At 30.9% G+C, this 19,510-nt stretch overlaps 1 protein-coding gene across 1 annotated transcript; it reads right to left on the bottom strand.

Annotated features, from left to right (window-relative positions):
- Positions 1–86: 86 nt before the first annotated feature.
- LOC145973011 (uncharacterized) lies at positions 87–15,201 on the bottom strand. The gene is made up of 3 exons (XM_083102120.1): positions 15,087–15,201; positions 3,677–3,804; positions 87–3,515 (listed from the first exon to the last, which is right to left on the bottom strand). The coding sequence occupies exons 1-3, from the start codon at positions 15,087–15,089 to the stop codon at positions 425–427; spliced, it is 3,222 nt and encodes a 1,073-aa protein (XP_082958246.1). The 5' UTR covers positions 15,090–15,201; the 3' UTR covers positions 87–424.
- Between the last annotated feature and the right edge of the window lie 4,309 nt (positions 15,202–19,510).

Below are 19,510 nucleotides of genomic sequence, written 5' to 3'. Positions count from 1 at the left end.
TTACTTATTAAAAAAAATACTCTAATATACTTGGGTTATTAGTATAATAAATCTTTATATTCTTGTGTATAACATAGTGTTAAATTATAAATAAATAATTTATATTAAGGCAAAAAATATGTTAGTGGCATTTTTATAAAATCTTTTATTCTTTTTCCATATCTATCACACATATATAAAAAGACGCACGCTGATCGGTTAAATCTTTATCCAAAAAAATCAATGAGGCAAAAACGATTGATATATAAAAAAACAATATTCTAAATGTCCGGCGGCTGAGATTGCCACTATTAAATAGTAATAAGCTATTAAATTTATAATTCTGTTATTAGCTAATTTTACTATTACCATCTAATATTTTTCTTTTAAATGCATAGATTTCACTGATCAACAACAGACATAAAATCATTCACGTTATCAGCCCTCATCGTTTACGGGTTTCAAAAGCGGGTCCTTCAGGCGGTAGATATTCATAACCTATAAAAGGTCTGGGCGGCGTGGGTGGCGGCAGAGTAGGTGGTGGAGCAATCGTTCCATTAATTGGCTTTGGGGATGGCGTTCTGAGTGTAGTTTCATAATTGACTGGAGGATACGGCGGCGGTGTAACGGTCGGAATGATTGTTGTCGGTTGCGGTGGTGGAAGATACGTTCGTTCATGCGGAGGCAGAGTTGTCGTCTTGAACGCGGAGGTAGTTCTAATGGCTGGTGTAGTAATGATAGAAGATGTAGTCTTGATAGTGGATGTAGGTGATAGAGAAGTAGTACTCGGTGTGGAAATTTTCGTGTAAATATCTGTTGATGTAGATGGACTATATCTAGTAGTCGAAGTCGTTGTTGTACTTATGATTCGTGTAGTAGGCTTTGTGGTAGTGCTTGGTGGAAGGTAGGTGGAAGGTGGTTGTGTAACCGGAGTATATTTTGAGGTGATAATTTGAGTTGAAGTGATGGGTCGCTGGGTAGTCGATCGTGTTGTGACTATAGGTATTCGAGTAGTCGATTGGGTTGTAATTACAGATGGTCGGGTTACTAAATGTGGTGGTAATGTTATAAATGAAGATGATTGAGTACTTCCTTCTTCTGGTGGCAGATAATAAGGTGATTTAGTTGGAGGGGGTGTTGGTGGTACGTAGGGTGGTCTAGTTGGAGGAGGTGCTGGTGGTACGTAGGGTGGTCTAGTTGGAGGGGGTGCCGGTGGTACGTAGGGTGGTCTAGTTGGAGGGGTTGCTGGTGGTACGTAGGGTGGTCTAGTTGGAGGGGTTGCTGGTGGTACGTAGGGTGGTCTAGTTGGAGGGGGTGCCGGTGGTACGTAGGGTGGTCTAGTTGGAGGGGATGCTGGTGGTACGTAGGGTGGTCTAGTTGGAGGGGGTGCTGGTGGTACGTAGGGTGGTCTAGTTGGAGGGGGTGCTGGTGGTACGTAGGGTGGTCTAGTTGGAGGGGGTGCTGGTGGTACGTAGGGTGGTCTAGTTGGAGGGGGTGCTGGTGGTACGTAGGGTGGTCTAGTTGGAGGGGGTGTTGGTGGTACGTAGGGTGGTCTAGTTGGAGGAGGTGCTGGTGGTACGTAGGGTGGTCTAGTTGGAGGGGGTGTTGGTGGTACGTAGGGTGGTCTAGTTGGAGGAGGTGCTGGTGGTACGTAGGGTGGTCTAGTTGGAGGAGGTGCTGGTGGTACGTAGGGTGGTCTAGTTGGAGGGGGTGCTGGTGGTACGTAGGGTGGTCTAGTTGGAGGAGATGCTGGTGGTACATAAGGTCGCAATGTTACAACTGAAGATGATTGATTATATTCTTCTTCTGGTGGCAGATAATAAGGTGGTCTAGTTGGAGGGGGTGCCGGTGGTACGTAGGGTGGTCTAGTTGGAGGGGTTGCTGGTGGTACGTAGGGTGGTCTTCTAGTTGAAGGGGGTGCTGGTGGTACATAAGGTGGTCTAGTTGGAGGAGGTGCTGGTGGTACGTAGGGTGGTCTAGTTGGAGGGGGTGCTGGTGGTACGTAGGGTGGTCTAGTTGGAGGAGGTGCTGGTGGTACGTAAGGTGGTCTAGTTGGAGGGGGTGTTGGTGGTACGTAGGGTGGTCTAGTTGGAGGAGGTGCTGGTGGTACGTAGGGTGGTCTAGTTGGAGGAGGTGCTGGTGGTACGTAGGGTGGTCTAGTTGGAGGGGGTGCTGGTGGTACGTAGGGTGGTCTAGTTGGAGGGGGTGCTGGTGGTACGTAGGGTGGTCTAGTTGGAGGGGGTGCTGGTGGTACGTAGGGTGGTCTAGTTGGAGGGGGTGCTGGTGGTACGTAGGGTGGTCTAGTTGGAGGGGGTGCTGGTGGTACGTAGGGTGGTCTAGTTGGAGGGGGTGCTGGTGGTACGTAGGGTGGTCTAGTTGGAGGGGATGCTGGTGGTACGTAGGGTGGTCTAGTTGGAGGGGGTGCTGGTGGTACGTAGGGAGGTCTAGTTGGAGGGGTTGCTGGTGGTACGTAGGGTGGTCTAGTTGGAGGAGGTGCTGGTGGTACGTAGGGTGGTCTAGTTGGAGGGGGTGCTGGTGGTACGTAGGGTGGTCTAGTTGGAGGGGGTGCTGGTGGTACGTAGGGTGGTCTAGTTGGAGGGGGTGCTGGTGGTACGTAGGGTGGTCTAGTTGGAGGGGGTGCTGGTGGTACGTAGGGTGGTCTAGTTGGAGGGGGTGCTGGTGGTACGTAGGGTGGCCTTCTTGTTGAGGTCGTAGTCGATATTCTAATATCCGGAGTTACATAAGTATATCCATCCGGTTTTTTTGTTGTAGTTGATATTGTAACATTCGGTTTTCTATAAACATATCCATCTGGTTCTTCTGTTGTAGTCGATGTTTTAATACCCGAGGTTGTATAAATGTATGGCTTTTTAGTTGTAGTCGATATTTTAAATTCCGGAGTTGTATAAATGTATGGCTTTTTAGTTGTGGTCGATATTTTAATATCCGGAGTTGTATAAATATATCCATCTGGTTTTTTTGTTGTAGTCGTAGCATCCGGGGCTGCAGAACTATATATGTATGGTTCTTCTGTTGTAGTCGATGTTTTAATACTCGAGGTTGTATAAATGTATGGCTTTTTAGTTGTAGTCGATATTTTAAATTCCGGAGTTGTATAACTGTATGGCTTTTTAGTTGTGGTCGATATTTTAATATCCGGAGTTATATAAATATATCCATCTGGTTTTTTTGTTGTAGTCGTAGCATCCGTGGCTGCAGAACTATATATGTATGGTTCTTCTGTTGTAGTCGATGTTTTAATACCCGAGGTTGTAGAAATATATATGTCCGGCCTTTTCGTTGATGTTGTGGTCGATATTTTAATGTCCGGAGTTATGTAAGTGTATCCATCCGGCCTTTTTGTTGTAGTTGATATTTTAATACCCGGGGATGTAGAAGTATATATGTTCGGCCTTTTCGTTGATGTTGTAGTCGATATTGTAACATTTGGCTTTCTATAAAAATATCCTTCAAATTCTGAATCCGAAGTATATCCCGTGAACGTGTATGGTTGATTCCCTATGCTCCTTGATGTTCTGTTAATGTAATTATAGTTTACGAATATACATGCGATTAAAAATTATTACTTATTATTACAAAATTCGATCGATTAAGAATCATAATATTTTTATAAATAAACCTAATCATAATGATATTATATAAGTATTTTAATTTTAATATGCTTGATTGCACTTACGAAGGTGGCAGAAAATTCTGGTATTTATTTGGGTTATACTCTATCGCACGTTTCCTTCTCTCATGATTTGCATCTGCATCATGCGTGGTGAGCACGGCCACGAAAACGGCCACCCAAAGTAGCTTCCACTGTAACATAATTTTCATTATAATCCATCAATTCTATATTCATAATTCCATAATTCAAATAATATTAGGATATTAAATCCTATGCTGTCATGTTAATTTTTTAAATTATATTTTATAAATATTACACGTTTATAATCAGTGTTCAATATTTTATATATATATATATATATACATATATATATATATATATATATGTATATATAATATTATATATGTATATAATAGTAGATATTATTAAAAATATTCCTTGAATTGAAATTTTTCGAATTTATTATGTCAAAAAGAAATGTGTTGATATCAGTGATTAAAATAATAAAAGTTTTTTTTTCTTTTTCGTAATAATCACTTGAGGCATTTGAGTACAATCGTAATACATTAAAGATCATCTCCGTGGGATAATCTCACGCCTCACCCACGATAGTCTTACATAACGCATCTCTGCCGTGAGATATGCAATCTATACAATGTATGTACTATCTGTACAATTTACATTATATTTCGTATTATTTGGCAGTGATTATGAAAGATTTACGTGAAATTTAAGATATCATATTTTCGTTATTAATTAATATTTGATATCATGCAAATAATGCTATTTACTAAATAATCTATTTACTCATTAAAACTAAAATATAATGTTAATAGTAAAGTTAATAGTAAATAACAATGTTAATAGTAAAGTAAATAGATTAATAAATTTTATTTTTGTTTCTAATGAATTCACGACTTGATTACTAGCTTCAAAATGATTAGATATAATAATAATTATTTATCAACGTCAACGTAAATTTATTCACATCTTTCGAAAGATTATGCGAGTCTTAGTTATGTAAATGTAAAAGGATTCATATGAACAACTTTCTTGCAAGGCTTCTTACAACTGTGAAATAACACACTATTTTGTGAGAAAAATGGCAGCATGATTTGCATAGCCTCCCTTGTCGAATGCTAGAAGTTGCCTTTGACGGAATTTATGACGAGATTTATTTGCAAATCATTTACCGGCGACAACATATGAATAATCGTTATATGCTTGCAACTGTAGAATTGTGTTCAAAAAACTCCAAGAAGGAGAAAATTGCTCTTTCTCAAGATACTTGTCAAAGAATCATTAAAATTTAAACTACAATACACATACATACATACGTATACAGTAGAATGTAAAAAAGTTAATTTCAAAACCTTGTTATACGAGTATCTCGCATGTTAGTTTATTGTTAACGATTATCTCGCTGCACTGATAAGTAGGACAATTATCAGAGCATAATAACTACAAACATCTAATAACAGATATGATATCCTGTTTGCTCAGTATTACACAAAAAATATTACACAAAAAATATTAGAGATTCGTGCAAATTAAATAAACAATCGATTGTCACAAAATATCCTTAGGCGTTTCATTTACATTTGGAGAAAGTGTGAAGCCGCGAAAGATGCTGACCGATAAGCGAGATGGATCTCAATGGCCTTTTTTTCATTGAATTGACGGATGGATCGTGCAAGGTGCAAAATGCCTCTTGCGTAATGCAATCAAGCGTTGAAATTTCTAATCATGCGATTGTCGTTAATGGACACACGGAAGACAGCTGACAAAGATTCGATCAATCGCGAAGTAATTGTCGAGAAGCAAAATTTTTTCTGTATACATCTTCTCGAGGAAATTACATGCTCATATAAATAAAGAGGAAAATGTCGCAAACGCCGTTTTAGTGAAAGCAAATTTTATTATTATAATTAAAGATATCAAGATATAACTAGAAACTTTCTATATGATTCTAGAGTTTATATTAAAATGTCAGTTAATATAATATTACATAAAATACGTAATAAAATATTTTGTTGAATAAAAGCTTATTAAATAGTATATATTATATAATATAAACTAAATTATATCATAAAAAATAATTAATATAAATTAAAATATAAATTAATTTCAATTAAATTTAAACATGACGTAAAATTTATAATATTTTTATGATGCATTTAAATCTTATCAGAGAAGACTTAATTGTACTTATAATTTTTGGGCATAAAATAGATCCTAGAATTCTTAAATATTTATGTCGGATTTATTTAAAAATTTATATATGTATATAATCTTTCTCATATTAAAAATAAATGTTAAGATTTCACGAAAAGTTGTCAATAGCTAAAGAGTAATAATATTGAGATATTATCGAGATTTAATATCGACTATAATGTTCATATACGAGAAATGATAGCTCTAAAGTGATTTTGATAGTTTCAATATCTAGCTAATAATTACATTATATGTTTAGTAACAGATTATCATATTAACATTTCTTATTGATAACCCCATTACTTATTGAGTGAATATTAATTGTAAAAAATGCAAAATGTTAAGAAGGATTAAACAAAATTATCCATCTCCCATAATTATATGACCATTTATAACAGACGGTTTACGAAGTTGTATCATTAGTGTTCGTCTATGACATAAATTATGAAAGTAGGCAATGTAACCAATGTGTATGTGTATATGTGTAGTGCATAATAAAAGATTTTGAGAAAATTAATATATTATTTTTCATAATTGTTACAATATTTTACAAAAATCCAAGATAAGAAATTTAAGTTAAAACATAAATATAAATATGATTTGAATTTTACTTTGTTCTTTCATTTTCAAACAAGAATTTATTTATTATTACATGATATTTTTATACGGAGCAATGTGCGATTCGGGAGGCATTTCGTAATACGCAATCCTCCACGCAACGCATCCTTGACAGGAAAAAAAAACAGATACCATAATTCGCGACATTCACATCGGACGCGTCCAAGTCACGCTGTAAACGTTAGCTGGAGAAAGCAATTTGTCTGGTTCGGCTTAACGCGACGGACGTTCTTAGCGAAACAGTCTTAATTGACGTGGGGCGCGCGCGGGTTTCAATGGGTAAGCGTGCGACCGGGTCAACCATATAAGGTGTAAATATAGTTTCTTGCATAACACGCGCACGAGAGCCTAGATTACATCTTCTAATAATAAAGTACGCGGCTAAGATCTTTGCACTTTCCAATTATTTCGGCCAACAATAATAAATGCTTTAATCGATTAACGTAACCTCGATGACATATCAGAAAGATGATATTTCAGAAAGTAAAAGTTATTCTACTATATAAATGATATGTTATAACAAAATTTTTTTAAAATAAATTTTATGTACTATTAATAAAATATATAGTTTATATGTAGTATAATTTATATATATACATGCAGTATACATGTAGTATATGTATAAACTATTACATTTTTTGAAATTATTATACTTTTTGAATTTAGAAAAATTCAAAGTAGGATCTATATAACATGGTTCATATTTATTCAATTTAATTTAGCTCCACAAAGTTTGCAAGGAATTTTATTAATTATAATATTTTGTCAAACTGCAATGCTTGTTTTTTAATTATCAACATATCTTATAATTTGTTAATAATAATAGCAGTTTTTATTTAGAGTCCTCAAGTTTTAATTCGAGTTTTAAGTTTTTGTCATTCAATTATCAATTAATGCAGCAAGAAGTAAAATAATATCTTGGATTAGCTGTTATCAATGCATTACAATACAGTTATTTTTAGAAAATAAACCTCTAGCAAAAATCGTTAGCGCTATTTTGTCTGCGACTAGCGTTACTTTCTATCTACGAAGTCACGTCTCTATCGCCGAAGAATAATGTCTTTGACATGAGGAAGAATAAAGAGTAATTATCAACAGCCGACAAAAGTCTAGACTATATTGTATTTGGCGTTTTCGCTGTTTAACATGACAGAGGTTCTTTTCGAACCAAGTCGTACATGCAAGCTGAAAACTCATGCCTTTGCTTTTCAGCCCCACGACATTTCACGATATGTTCAACCGATCACGTGTTACATAGTAAGAAGCTGCAGTAACATGTTCATTCGCCGCATACGTGTAAAAAGTATCACTTTCCCCTTTATATTAGATGGTATATAAGCAATTATTATTGTCGGATCCTTCAATAGCATTGCAGCAAAAATTCCGAATTTGGTATGAGATAAAGAAGATTTAAGTGAATATAAAAGCTAAATAAGGTTTAAGTTAATTTAAAAGCTAATATAAATCTCTATAAAAATTTAAATTACATTAGAATTTAATCGAAATTAAATACAAAAATTACTTGAAATATCATCTATCATATCGAAATGATAAGATCTGCATTACTTAAAAAAGAGGTATTATTATTTTTCAACCATCTGAATTTATTGCTTGCTCTTTCATGCTGAAGGAATGCTGGTGCTATTCTTATATTTCAAGTTGTTCAAAATTCCTCTTAATTAATGATCTAGACGACAGTAAATAAGGATACGGTGGCAAGTTTATTTTTGATGAACTAGGATGTAGAATAGGATGTAGAATAGGATGTAGAGAGTGTGGCGTGTATAATTAAAGAGAATTCGTCACGACGAATACTGTTGCCAAAAGGTAGAAGTTCATGTCTCCGCTACGTTATAATTGTATTACGTAAACGAGAGCCGATGCGGTTGACCTCGGTGAGATCGATCCCGTCCTGTCGCGGGGAGAAAAACACGGATGCAGGTGGGAGAAGAAAAAGGACAGCCGGGTATTTATCATTATTACGAAAGGACGGGAGGCTCATCTTGAAATTTACTGACCAATTTGGCCCCGAAGCGACATGCTATTGCATAATCGAAATACCACGACGGACGGCATCTCTGGCTGGTTAGCTGACTGATGCGATTCGATTGATCGACACGAATGCGGGAGATGAAGACGGTCTCTGACAAATGTAAATGACCGGCTTTCCGCGTTTACTATGTCGGTGTTATATCTATACTTGCGAGTGTGAATCATATGAGTCGTATCGTGAGAATCTTAATCTTATATTTGAGTCTTGCAATCGAACGAATGTTATGATATTGATAGATAGCGATCAAATTGCGCTTTTTATTGATGAGTTCTAAGATATCTTGATTGCTTTCTATATCGCGCAACACTACTTTGCATTTCTTTCGCAAGAGAAAGGATAGATTTTAATTAAGAATACTATATCTAGCACATGAATTTTTATAGCGGACTTGGATCGTCTTTAATTTAAGATTATATAATTAAAATTATATTTTCGATATTGCATTATATTTGTAAAAGATTTTAAATTTCATTGTAAGGAAAGTATTCCATTATAAGAAAAATCCTCATTGTAAGGAAAATATTTCAAAGACTAAACTGTACGTTTGCAAGATAATAATATCACTTTTGTAGGTGGGATTATACAGTTAAAGACACTAAACTGAACATTAAGTTGAGTGAACAACCAACAGTAGCGAGAAATTGAAAGTTGCTTAATGCAATGTGCACGTCTGCTATAACAGTCGCTATTGACCTTTGCTTGGCTTTTCCGACTGTCTTCCTGCCAAATGGTTGCACAATGTCTGTAATCTTTTTATTTGAACGCGCATTTTATTAGCCATAAAAGAACTGTTTTTAAAAAATTAGAGCTAAAAGAATCACAATGAAACGAGCGATAAAAGTTTGCAATCTTGATAAGCATTTTTTTCAAACACGATGCTTCTTAAACATTTTAAGAAGATTTTAAAAGATGCAAAGTCATCATTTATGTTTTTCTTGCAGAGAAAGAGAGAGAGAGAGAGAGAGAGAGATGCAGCATTTTTATATTATAAGATAAATAAAAAATCAATCCTTGAATATTAAAACAATTAATTTTAGGAATTTTTAAGATCTGCTCATTTTAATCTAAGATTTTCAATAATATACTAATAGTTGATTCAACAGATTATTTTAAAGATAATGTCATGAAGTTTATCAGCTAATTTATTTTTTTGACAACCGTAAACTGACGAAGCTTTCTTTTGATACACGACCGAAGAATTATCAAAGATATTTGCAAAATATCTGTTTAATTAAATATGCGCATTCATTTTAGGCGAATTTATTCGGTGAAACATTATATAATCACGTTTTTTGTCATGAGATGATCGCCAAAACGAGAAATGTCCTAGTGACATCGAAATTCTCGCGACTATATTTGATGAACTACCAATATAATGTCGGCATTTCTATGTTAAAATGTTACTCAGCGTTATCAAGATATAATCTGACAATATAATAAAACTATTAATTTGGCTGTGCATCAGAATAATAAATTTTAAAATTATCATAGTTAAGGTCCAGAAATTTAATTAGCTTTTATAAATGTGAATTGCTAATTTGTTTACGGATATACAGTTTAAAAGACCCCGCACATTTTACATCAAAAAAGTGGCTTTGGTCAAATTGGCTGAAATTAAAATATGTTGTAGTTTAAATAGCACTGATCAAAAGTTTCCTCGGACAAAAAATTCAAAAATTAAAACTGTAAAAGGTACGCTGATTTGAAATAGGTGGTGTTGAAGTTTAAAAAACGCCTGTTTTTGAATACATAGATTAAATTAATATATAAATGTTTGGAAAAAATATTTATATATAATCTGCCACTTTTACAATATTTAATGATTCCAAACCCTTTCTGTTATATATATATATGTGCATGCGTATATGTGTGCACGCGCGCGTTGTGGCTGATCTCTGCGTAGCACACCACACGCCTGACAAAAAGAGTTTGAAATTAAATTTTTCATATAAAATGTACGAGGTCCTTTATATTGACTAGAATAATTACATAAGATTATCGATATTATTATTTTAAAATATCAGTCATGTTATGATAAATATATTACTAGCATAATAAAAATAAATAATTATATTGATATATAATTATGTAATAATAATAATAATAATAATAATAATAATAATAATAATAATAATAATAAATGCTATATTTTATATGCAATATAAATAGTGCGAAATAATAGGTATTAATTATAAGTCTTATCACGATATTTAGATGCCTTTATCGACAATAAGTAAAATAATTAATTATAGTCATTATATAATATAGTCAGAATTATTATATAATATAATTAAGAAAATATTAAAAATAATTTTTATTTTACATGAAAGATAACAAAAGAAATAGATATGCAAAATTATATCAATTTCATGATTTTATATTATTCATAATATATTAGTCATAAATGAATACAAATCGTTTTGCAGCAACAAATATAACGATTGGACAGAAAAGAACGAATAGATACCGAGAATTCAATTCTTTTGATACAAAGCTTCTAGGACAAGACGAATCATTAACCGAACGATTCATCATCCTGTCGAGAAACACTAATTTAAAAATTTAAAGAAAAAATTTACAGAGGATCGTGGCCCATGTGATTTGTTTGCGTAACACATCGTGCATACATGCTTCGGTAGTAATTACGACATTTTCGCCAGTCGTTAACGATGCATAGTCATTGACATTCAACCCGAACAAATGCTGGGCGGCGGATAGATCAGCGAAAGTTCTACGATTATATCGCAAGTCGGGCAATTAAATACTAATCAAATAGCATTAAGTAATAATTAATTAATCATAAGTTATATTTTGATTAACTATTTAATAGATATAGTGTCATAATATACGCTATAATTTTAATTACTTGTGTATCAAAATCAATTTCTTAAAACTACATTATTAGCAATTAGTAGTATTACTATAATTATTACAGTATTTTGATAGATATCTCTTCATAATTTAATAATGTAATTTTAATTAATTATATTTTTAGTATATATTTTTAATATATTAATATCTCAAAATTTATTTAATATTCTGGAAAGCAAAAGATGTATTTATTCTTAATTATATTACATTTATAATACGAAATTGTAATATACGAATACATATTTATAGAACTGGCGAGGACAAAAAAATATCAATTCTATTATTTTTCGTAAAGTGAAAGTTTTCTATGTAAGATTTTTTTATTTATGCAGTTAACGCTTAAGAGAAAATGCGTTTTCATTATCCTATGCATTAAATGCTGATGAGTGTCGCGAGAATAAGAGTGTAAGTTCTTGCATGGCATATAGAATTGTGCCATTGACGTAAAGAATCATTATTACGTATTTACATCGCATTTGTAATATTATAGCGTTATGTATTGTAATATTATAATCTATATGTAAATATCATATGATCGTAATATTACTTTGTCATCAAATCTGTCAGATCACATTTTTATACCATTATTTCGGAAAGTAAAACTAAGCTAGATAACTTTCGGAATTATATCATTATAAAAAAGATATATTACCAATAATATGCATTAACGAAATGCGTTTCTATTATAATACTGTAAAAAAATTATACTTTATATACATACTAAATAACAATAATTAATTACACAAATAAGATATTATTTAAATTCTAATTACGCGCTGATTTTTAATCTCTACACAATCGATTTAGATAAAAATCTGGATTATGTATTCTGTTCATGTAAAACTATTGCATAATAATTTTGCTACCGTTCGATAATTACTCGTTAAATATTATAATTCGAAGTTATATTTAATTAAGAGAGATTATCACGCAAAGGTGTTTATTAGCAAATAATTCTATTTCTAGTAGAAAGTTATGCTGTACAAGTTAACTAAAGGAGAATTGAAATTGATTAACAATAATATCCTAGAAATATATATATATATATATATATATATATATATATATATATATATATATATACAAAAATATCGCAGAATTTGAAACTTTAACTTCAATAACGGATTTTTTTATTGAATTATTAATTATCTTTTTGTAAATGTATAAAATAAGAGTTACAATATAAGTATTATGATATTACTATTATACACTTTTTAATAAAATATATGGAAAATATGGTATATATAGTAAGAGAAATGAGTGTTATTACATTAAATCTAAATATTAATATTGTCAAAAGATTATCGTTTATAAGATAAAGATTATCGTGTATTTCGAATCTGATTAATTTGCATAAGGCATATTAAATCATGAATCAGTTAGAGACTTATATACCATAACTCACTTTATATCTAAAGTCGAACAGAGAAGATGCGGTGTTATATTACGCCATGTGATTCTAGAGACTTCTAATGGCATATGAGCTAAACAGTTTGATGCGTTATTTTTAATGAGAAAAATTTATGCGATTGACCTTTGCTAGTCGAAAACGTAACTTTATTACATGATGTGGGGAACGTTCCTATTTTAATTCAAGTATTAAGCAAGAATAGACATTTTATTAATTCAATATATATATAAGGAGAATTTGTAAAAATATTACATAAAAACGATTACATAAATTGCTAATAAATAATCCAATAATATTGTGTCTGTATCATTGATGCAAGATCGTTTTGAAATTTATTTACAAATCAGCTAATATTATGAAATATTTTACAAAAAAGGAAAAATGAATTTTGATTTCAAAAACATTTTCGTAAGATGCCTCTAGCATTTGCGAAGCAAAGAGAAGAAACAATAGACAAAAATCATTTCTATAAGAAATAAATATGAAGATGAATTTGACGAATTAATCTCGGAGTATTTTTAAAAAATTTATTCCATAAAAAATATATCGTATAAATATATCGCTCGTATATCTAGTAAATTTGATATGTAAGTAATTAATCAAATGAGCTATTGCATTTTAAAACATACAGTATCGTACAAAATCGCACTTATAAAATATATTTATAGAATTAGGAAAAAATCCTTCCAAAATTTCTATCTATTAATTAAATTTTTTAAAGCAATTTTTTAATCTAATTTATAAATCTGTATTTTACAAAATTTAGTATAAGAGAAAAATTTTTTTTAATATAAAAGATAGCAATTTTAATAAATATTTAAATTCTAGAAAAATTTCTAATTTAATCAAATTTTAATATACGAAGAAATAATATTTTGTGATTTAATTTTAATACTTGTCTTAAATTTAAAAATCTAATTGGAAGTCTGATTATTACGTTCCTCTTCCACTTATATATGATAATAATTTCATTAAACAATTTTTTTTTATAAGGATGATTTTTTAGTATAATAAGACAATTATTTTTGAAAAAATGTGTTAAATGAAAAGAATTTCAAGTTAATTTCAAGATAATTCAAGTTAAGATGATCATAACCCTTGACATTTGCAACTACTAGAAAAGCTAGATTCTTTACCATTAATTCTCACGCGAGAAGAGTGTGCAGGTTTATGTAAATACCAAACGGTTTACTAAAAAAAAAACAGTATTTTACAAAAAAGAAAGTGCAAACTTTAAGAAACGAAAATAAAAGACATGATAACAGCCGGGCGTTCGCCATTGTCGCAAGAGTGTATACGAAATAAATTATCGCCAAGATGCATTACCATCGTTGCATCCGTTGCGTTCGATACTTTCTACCGCGAATTCTTTGCGTTATCGTGGTACAACGGAATCGCGACCCTAAAATACATAATACTATCTACATTCTCATAAGAAATTTACACAATGAGACTGTATAAAGCGATAATATTTCTAAAATTCTTTTTATAAAGATTATAATCAAATTTAATATTAAAAATTAGTATTTCTGAGAAAAAATTTTGGATTAAGTTTCAGCAAATAAAGATTTGTAATAGAATTTTACTTTATATTAAGAAATTTTTAAATTTATAATTTAGTTAATATATATTAAAGCGCAAGTTTATATTTTATAATCTTTACTATATATATATATATATATATATATATATATATATATATATATATATATATATATATATATAATCATATATATTATTTAATCAATGAAAATCTACAAATTTTGTAAATAAATGAATGGTGCAAATAATATATGACAAATACAAATCAATAATACTATTTTATTATTGTTATGTAATTTATCTACAAATTTATATATTTGTAACATTCTTTTTGTTGTGAAAATTGATAATTTTTATCATTCATAATTTTTATTATTTTTCTAAATATAGCAACACATAAAATTGTCATCGCTTCTATTACTTTATTTTTAATTTTCATTTATAGAATCAGTTGCAACGATATATATATATATATATATATATATATATATACCTTCTGCATGAGAAAAAACCACACGTATAAAAATTTATAAGAATCTCAGAACATCGACATATAAGATCGATTAAGATTTGTGCATTGTTTAATTTCTCGATTTCAAATCACGAATAATTGATTCTGCATAAGTTCACTTTATCTCACTTTTCGACGGAAAAAGGATTCACAACCCTTTCGAATTCACCGCTTATCTCAGTTAATTAATAGTTCACGTCTATTTTCTCTCATGTCACTTTATATTCACGATTCATGATGCACTGCTACTTACCATGATTTTATCGCCGTGCTAATCACCGAGGAAGATTAAAAAAAGGGACACTTCAAAACGAATACATGCTTCGCTCAAGAGAGCGCCACGAAAGGTGACTTCTTCGTCTGCAGGTAACCAAGAGCATTTATAGGATTTACCTGATCGACTGGTGGGGAGGACGGAACGTGCGGTACAAGATTATTGCCAGCGCGAGATGTTCGCGGGAAGATGCTGTAATTCTGTTTCTTTCACGCATATGCACAGGTGGGGTTTGGAAAGGGGCGTTGGAAAGGAAAGGTAGAGGGAGACAAAAAGCCAGAAGAAGATGGAAAAGAACATAAAGAGAAAGAAAGAGAAAAAAAAGAGAGAGAAAGTGAGATTAAACATCTCGTAAGAAGGACGAAGTTATTCGCGATATTTTAATGACCCGACCAGACGATAGATACTGAATGGCGATAGCCGAAGGATTCCGTCCCTGATCACGGTGCGCGGCTGACAAAGTGACCTAAAGATAATTAGTTCGTGAGATTCAAGGATATACGCGCAATTGAAATAGAGAAATGTCGATATCGATCCGAGTTAATGTCCGAGTTAATGTAATCCGGATAATGCATACGAGTTTCTTGCGAGTATTAAAGAAATGCAGGTTCGGTAACGGCGTGATAAATAGCGTCTCGTTGAAACGAACTTTACAGTGTCGTTATTCTAGTAGAATATGTAAAATGTGGTTGCGAACGTCTTAAGAATTTATGTATCTTTTATGTAAGATTTATACTGTATATTATATATATAAGAGTCAAAGATCAAAGAGTCTAAGATCTGTGGTCACAGGAGTATGTAATATAATATTATATAGTAATATTTTAATATTATTGTATATAGTAATTGTTTTTAATATATAACTTTGAAAAAATTATTATGCTAAATTTTTTTCTATTTAAAATTTAAAAATTGATATTTGATCCATCAGTTCACTATATTAAATATGTACAATTAAAATAAAATGAGGCTCAATGTAAATGAATCAATTTGATTATATGATAGTAGTATTTCTGATACAACATTTTGCAACCGCATTCTTTCTGTATAAAAAAATGCTGAAACTTGTTCCGCGATTCAATCAAATAAATTTGATGAACGAACATGCACCAAAATATCAACGACATTAAATCTTATTTTATATTCAGGTTTTGCTGTATAATCAAGAAATGAAAGAGTATATGTATGTATATTTATAAATCGATAATTATCATTTGATATTTAACGCAACGATAAACTTTGTGATTGTATTATGCAGTAGCTTTTCACATGTTTTTAAGTTCTAAAACTAATCCAAAGTATGACTAATCCAAATTGATGATAAAAATATCTCTGCAATTTAATAGTTCAAAAAGTGAAGATAATCGCGGAATGTGTATATGTACAATAGGCGCCAATAATGCCTTAACATATGAAATTGGTCGCATTCGAGACTAATAATAACTTAATAATATCTAGTCATTATTAATCCCGAATGCGACCAATTTCATATGTTAAGGCATTATTGGCGCCTACTGTACTTGTGACTTCTAATATTATTGACATTTGAAGATTATGCAAAAGTTTTATAGACTACGTATGATGTAAGAGTAATCGATTTACGACTGTTCGTAGATCGATGAAAGTTGTTAGTAAAATTTTGATGATCTTCTAATAATTTCTCGTATCGTCGCAAAAATGTAAAGATCATAATCACTTCCATAGTCGTGGGCTAAATATCATTTACGTTCAGTTCGAACACAATTATATATATTTTATACATATATATATATATATATATATATATATATATATATACATATATATTTATACATTTATATAATATATAATATATATATTTTTATACATATATGTATATATATATATATATATTTTTCTCCATTTCTTTATATTTTTTAATGAAATAAAATTATGTAAAATAAAGTGGCAAAAAATATGATATATGAGATTAATTCGTGTGCATTTTGATTTATCTATTATCTCGATACTCGATACGTGCAATGTAATAAAATTTCATTAATGCAAAAGATTCTATTATATTTGATTTTTATTCATTAACATATTTTCCCTGATATATTTTTTGCTTTATTCGATCTTACGATTGTACCTGGATTGTACCTAGACGATGCGTTTTACATGACAGCGACTTTTCACTTATGCGAGAAAAAAACCAACAGACTTTTATTGCGCAAGAAAGAGAGACACTAATGTCTCTTCTTCGGTCTTATAAACTCGTCAGGCCCGGGATGCTTAGACACAATGATGCTCGACGGGTCATCGCAAACATTACGCGAGTTTCGCCGGCTTGCATTGCGCGTGGCTCTGCACGACTACTGCGGAGAGTGCGGAGTTCAATAAAAGTTTAGTGTCAGTGGCGCAAGTACTTAGCGTAAATAACTGCTATTTGCTAACTATTGAGCGAATAATAATTATGTAAAGAAATCTTCAGTTTTCGCACATCTTTAAAATAACTAGCAATCGATCGCAATAGTTCCGAAAATTAGAGATTGCTGAGTTGTTAAGTATGATAATGTGTGTAATATGCAGAGTTGGGAACGTTACTTCAAAAAAGTAACGCGTTACCGTTTCCGTTACTTTTCGTGAAAAGTAACTCGTTACTAATTTTGAAAAGTAACTCGTTACCGTTACCGTTACTAAGAAAATAACGATTCGTTATTTTTTCGTTACTTTTTATAATACAAAAATTAAATTAATTTATTTTAAAATATAATTATTTTATAGTATTTATTATAATTGATTTTAAAATATAATTATTACTTTTATATATTCAATAATTATAAATTATTCCATCATTGATGTTCTTCATATTCAATTTTTCATTTATTGTAATTTAGAAAGTTTAGATTTATGAATACAGAGAAAAACATCATGCATGTATATAATTTTCCAAAATATTTGCAAACTGTTTTGTAATAGGAATAGATTTTTCAATTACTGAGGGGATACTATCCAGGATTACAGAATTAAAGTAACGATAAAAGTAACGGTTAAATTCGTTACCGTTACAGACAGAAAAAAGTAACAATCGTTACTGAAAAAAAAGTAACGGTAACAGTAACGACGTTACAAGTAACGCGTTACTTCCCAACTCTGGTAATATGTAATTTTTGTGAAAAAGAATTAATTCTCAAAATATGTAAAACGTATTAAATAAACTTCTTAGAAATATACTTGGTATGCTTCATAAGTGTTTGTGAAATCGACTTCAGACACTTTAAAGCATGAATGGACAAGAGGAGACAGGAAAAAGAGACAGTAAGAGCGAAATGGAATATCTGATCAAGTTGAATTGAATGATTTAGTAATATTTATTAAATATTGATTTATCGAATATTTGGTGACAAATACTAAATATTTAATATTTGTTACTAAATTATTAAAATATTTTAACTATAAAAAAATTTGTTTATACATTAATTGATCCAATAAAATATTTAACAAATCAATAAAATATCTATTATCAAATATAGTAGTATAGGTATCAAATATCCAATTGAAATTCATAACCTAATGTATTTGATAATTATTATTGACAATTTTTCTTCAGTATACATATAATATACACAGCAACAACTAAAACTAAATGATGTAAATTCTTTAGTGTTTTGAATGCACATAATTTTATATCGTATTAAAAGTACGTACGTATATTAATTATTCCTTTTTACTATTTTCTGATTTATAAACATACATGACGATAATTAAAAATCAACGTCGAACTTTTCGGTATTTTAAAGGTGCAGTTTATGTGGAATTCATACGTGTTATATTCTCAATTATTAGGTAATTATGTATTCATGCGTGTTATATTCTCAATTAGTAGGTAATTATTTTGACGTATTTTATATATCTTTAGAGTTTAAATTTGGTTGAATCTTCTTTCTTTTCTACGTCAATATAATTTATAACACTTGCAATACCAATGTATTCCTCGCAACGTTAGTAAAAAGATAAACTTTCCGTATCGTCAGATTTATTACCATGATATTTCTTGCAAAAAAACAATGTGCAGTGAATGCCATAAAACATTTTCGATAACAAGTTTTCGAAGATTTTTGTTAAATACAAATATATTAAGAATGAAGCAAAATGTCAAAATATTAATTTTATCACATCTAAAGTATCAGGCACGTCAGACAAATATACGAGGAATGAAAGTCTAATTAATTTTTAATATAAGCGATCTATAAATATGATCGCGATCAAAAAGGATCGTACATTCTCTATTCGACACTTCTTCGCTCGCGAATTATTATAATTCATTACGCGTGATGATTCAGAATTATGGATATTGATTGGAAAAAGATTCCACTGTGAATTTTCCCAAATTAAAAAAGTGCTATGCTTGTTAATAATAATTAAATTAATAAGTAAAATTAAAT

This window comes from Camponotus vicinus, unplaced genomic scaffold (assembly GCF_025532165.1).
Source record: "Camponotus vicinus isolate PSW18456_S1 unplaced genomic scaffold, iyCamVici1.0 SCAF_6, whole genome shotgun sequence".
In the NCBI taxonomy this organism is placed as follows: domain Eukaryota; kingdom Metazoa; phylum Arthropoda; class Insecta; order Hymenoptera; family Formicidae; genus Camponotus; species Camponotus vicinus.
Note: the sequence above shows the minus strand (reverse complement) of the source record. Positions and strands in the feature narration are given on the sequence as shown.

What these genes read in the sequence shown, in the direction of transcription:
- LOC145973011 (XM_083102120.1), bottom strand. An exon ending in CAGAATTTTCTGCCACCTTC is followed by an intron (nt 3,516 to 3,676) that starts GTAAGTGCAATC and finishes TTACATTAACAG; the next exon opens with AACATCAAGGAGCATAGGGA.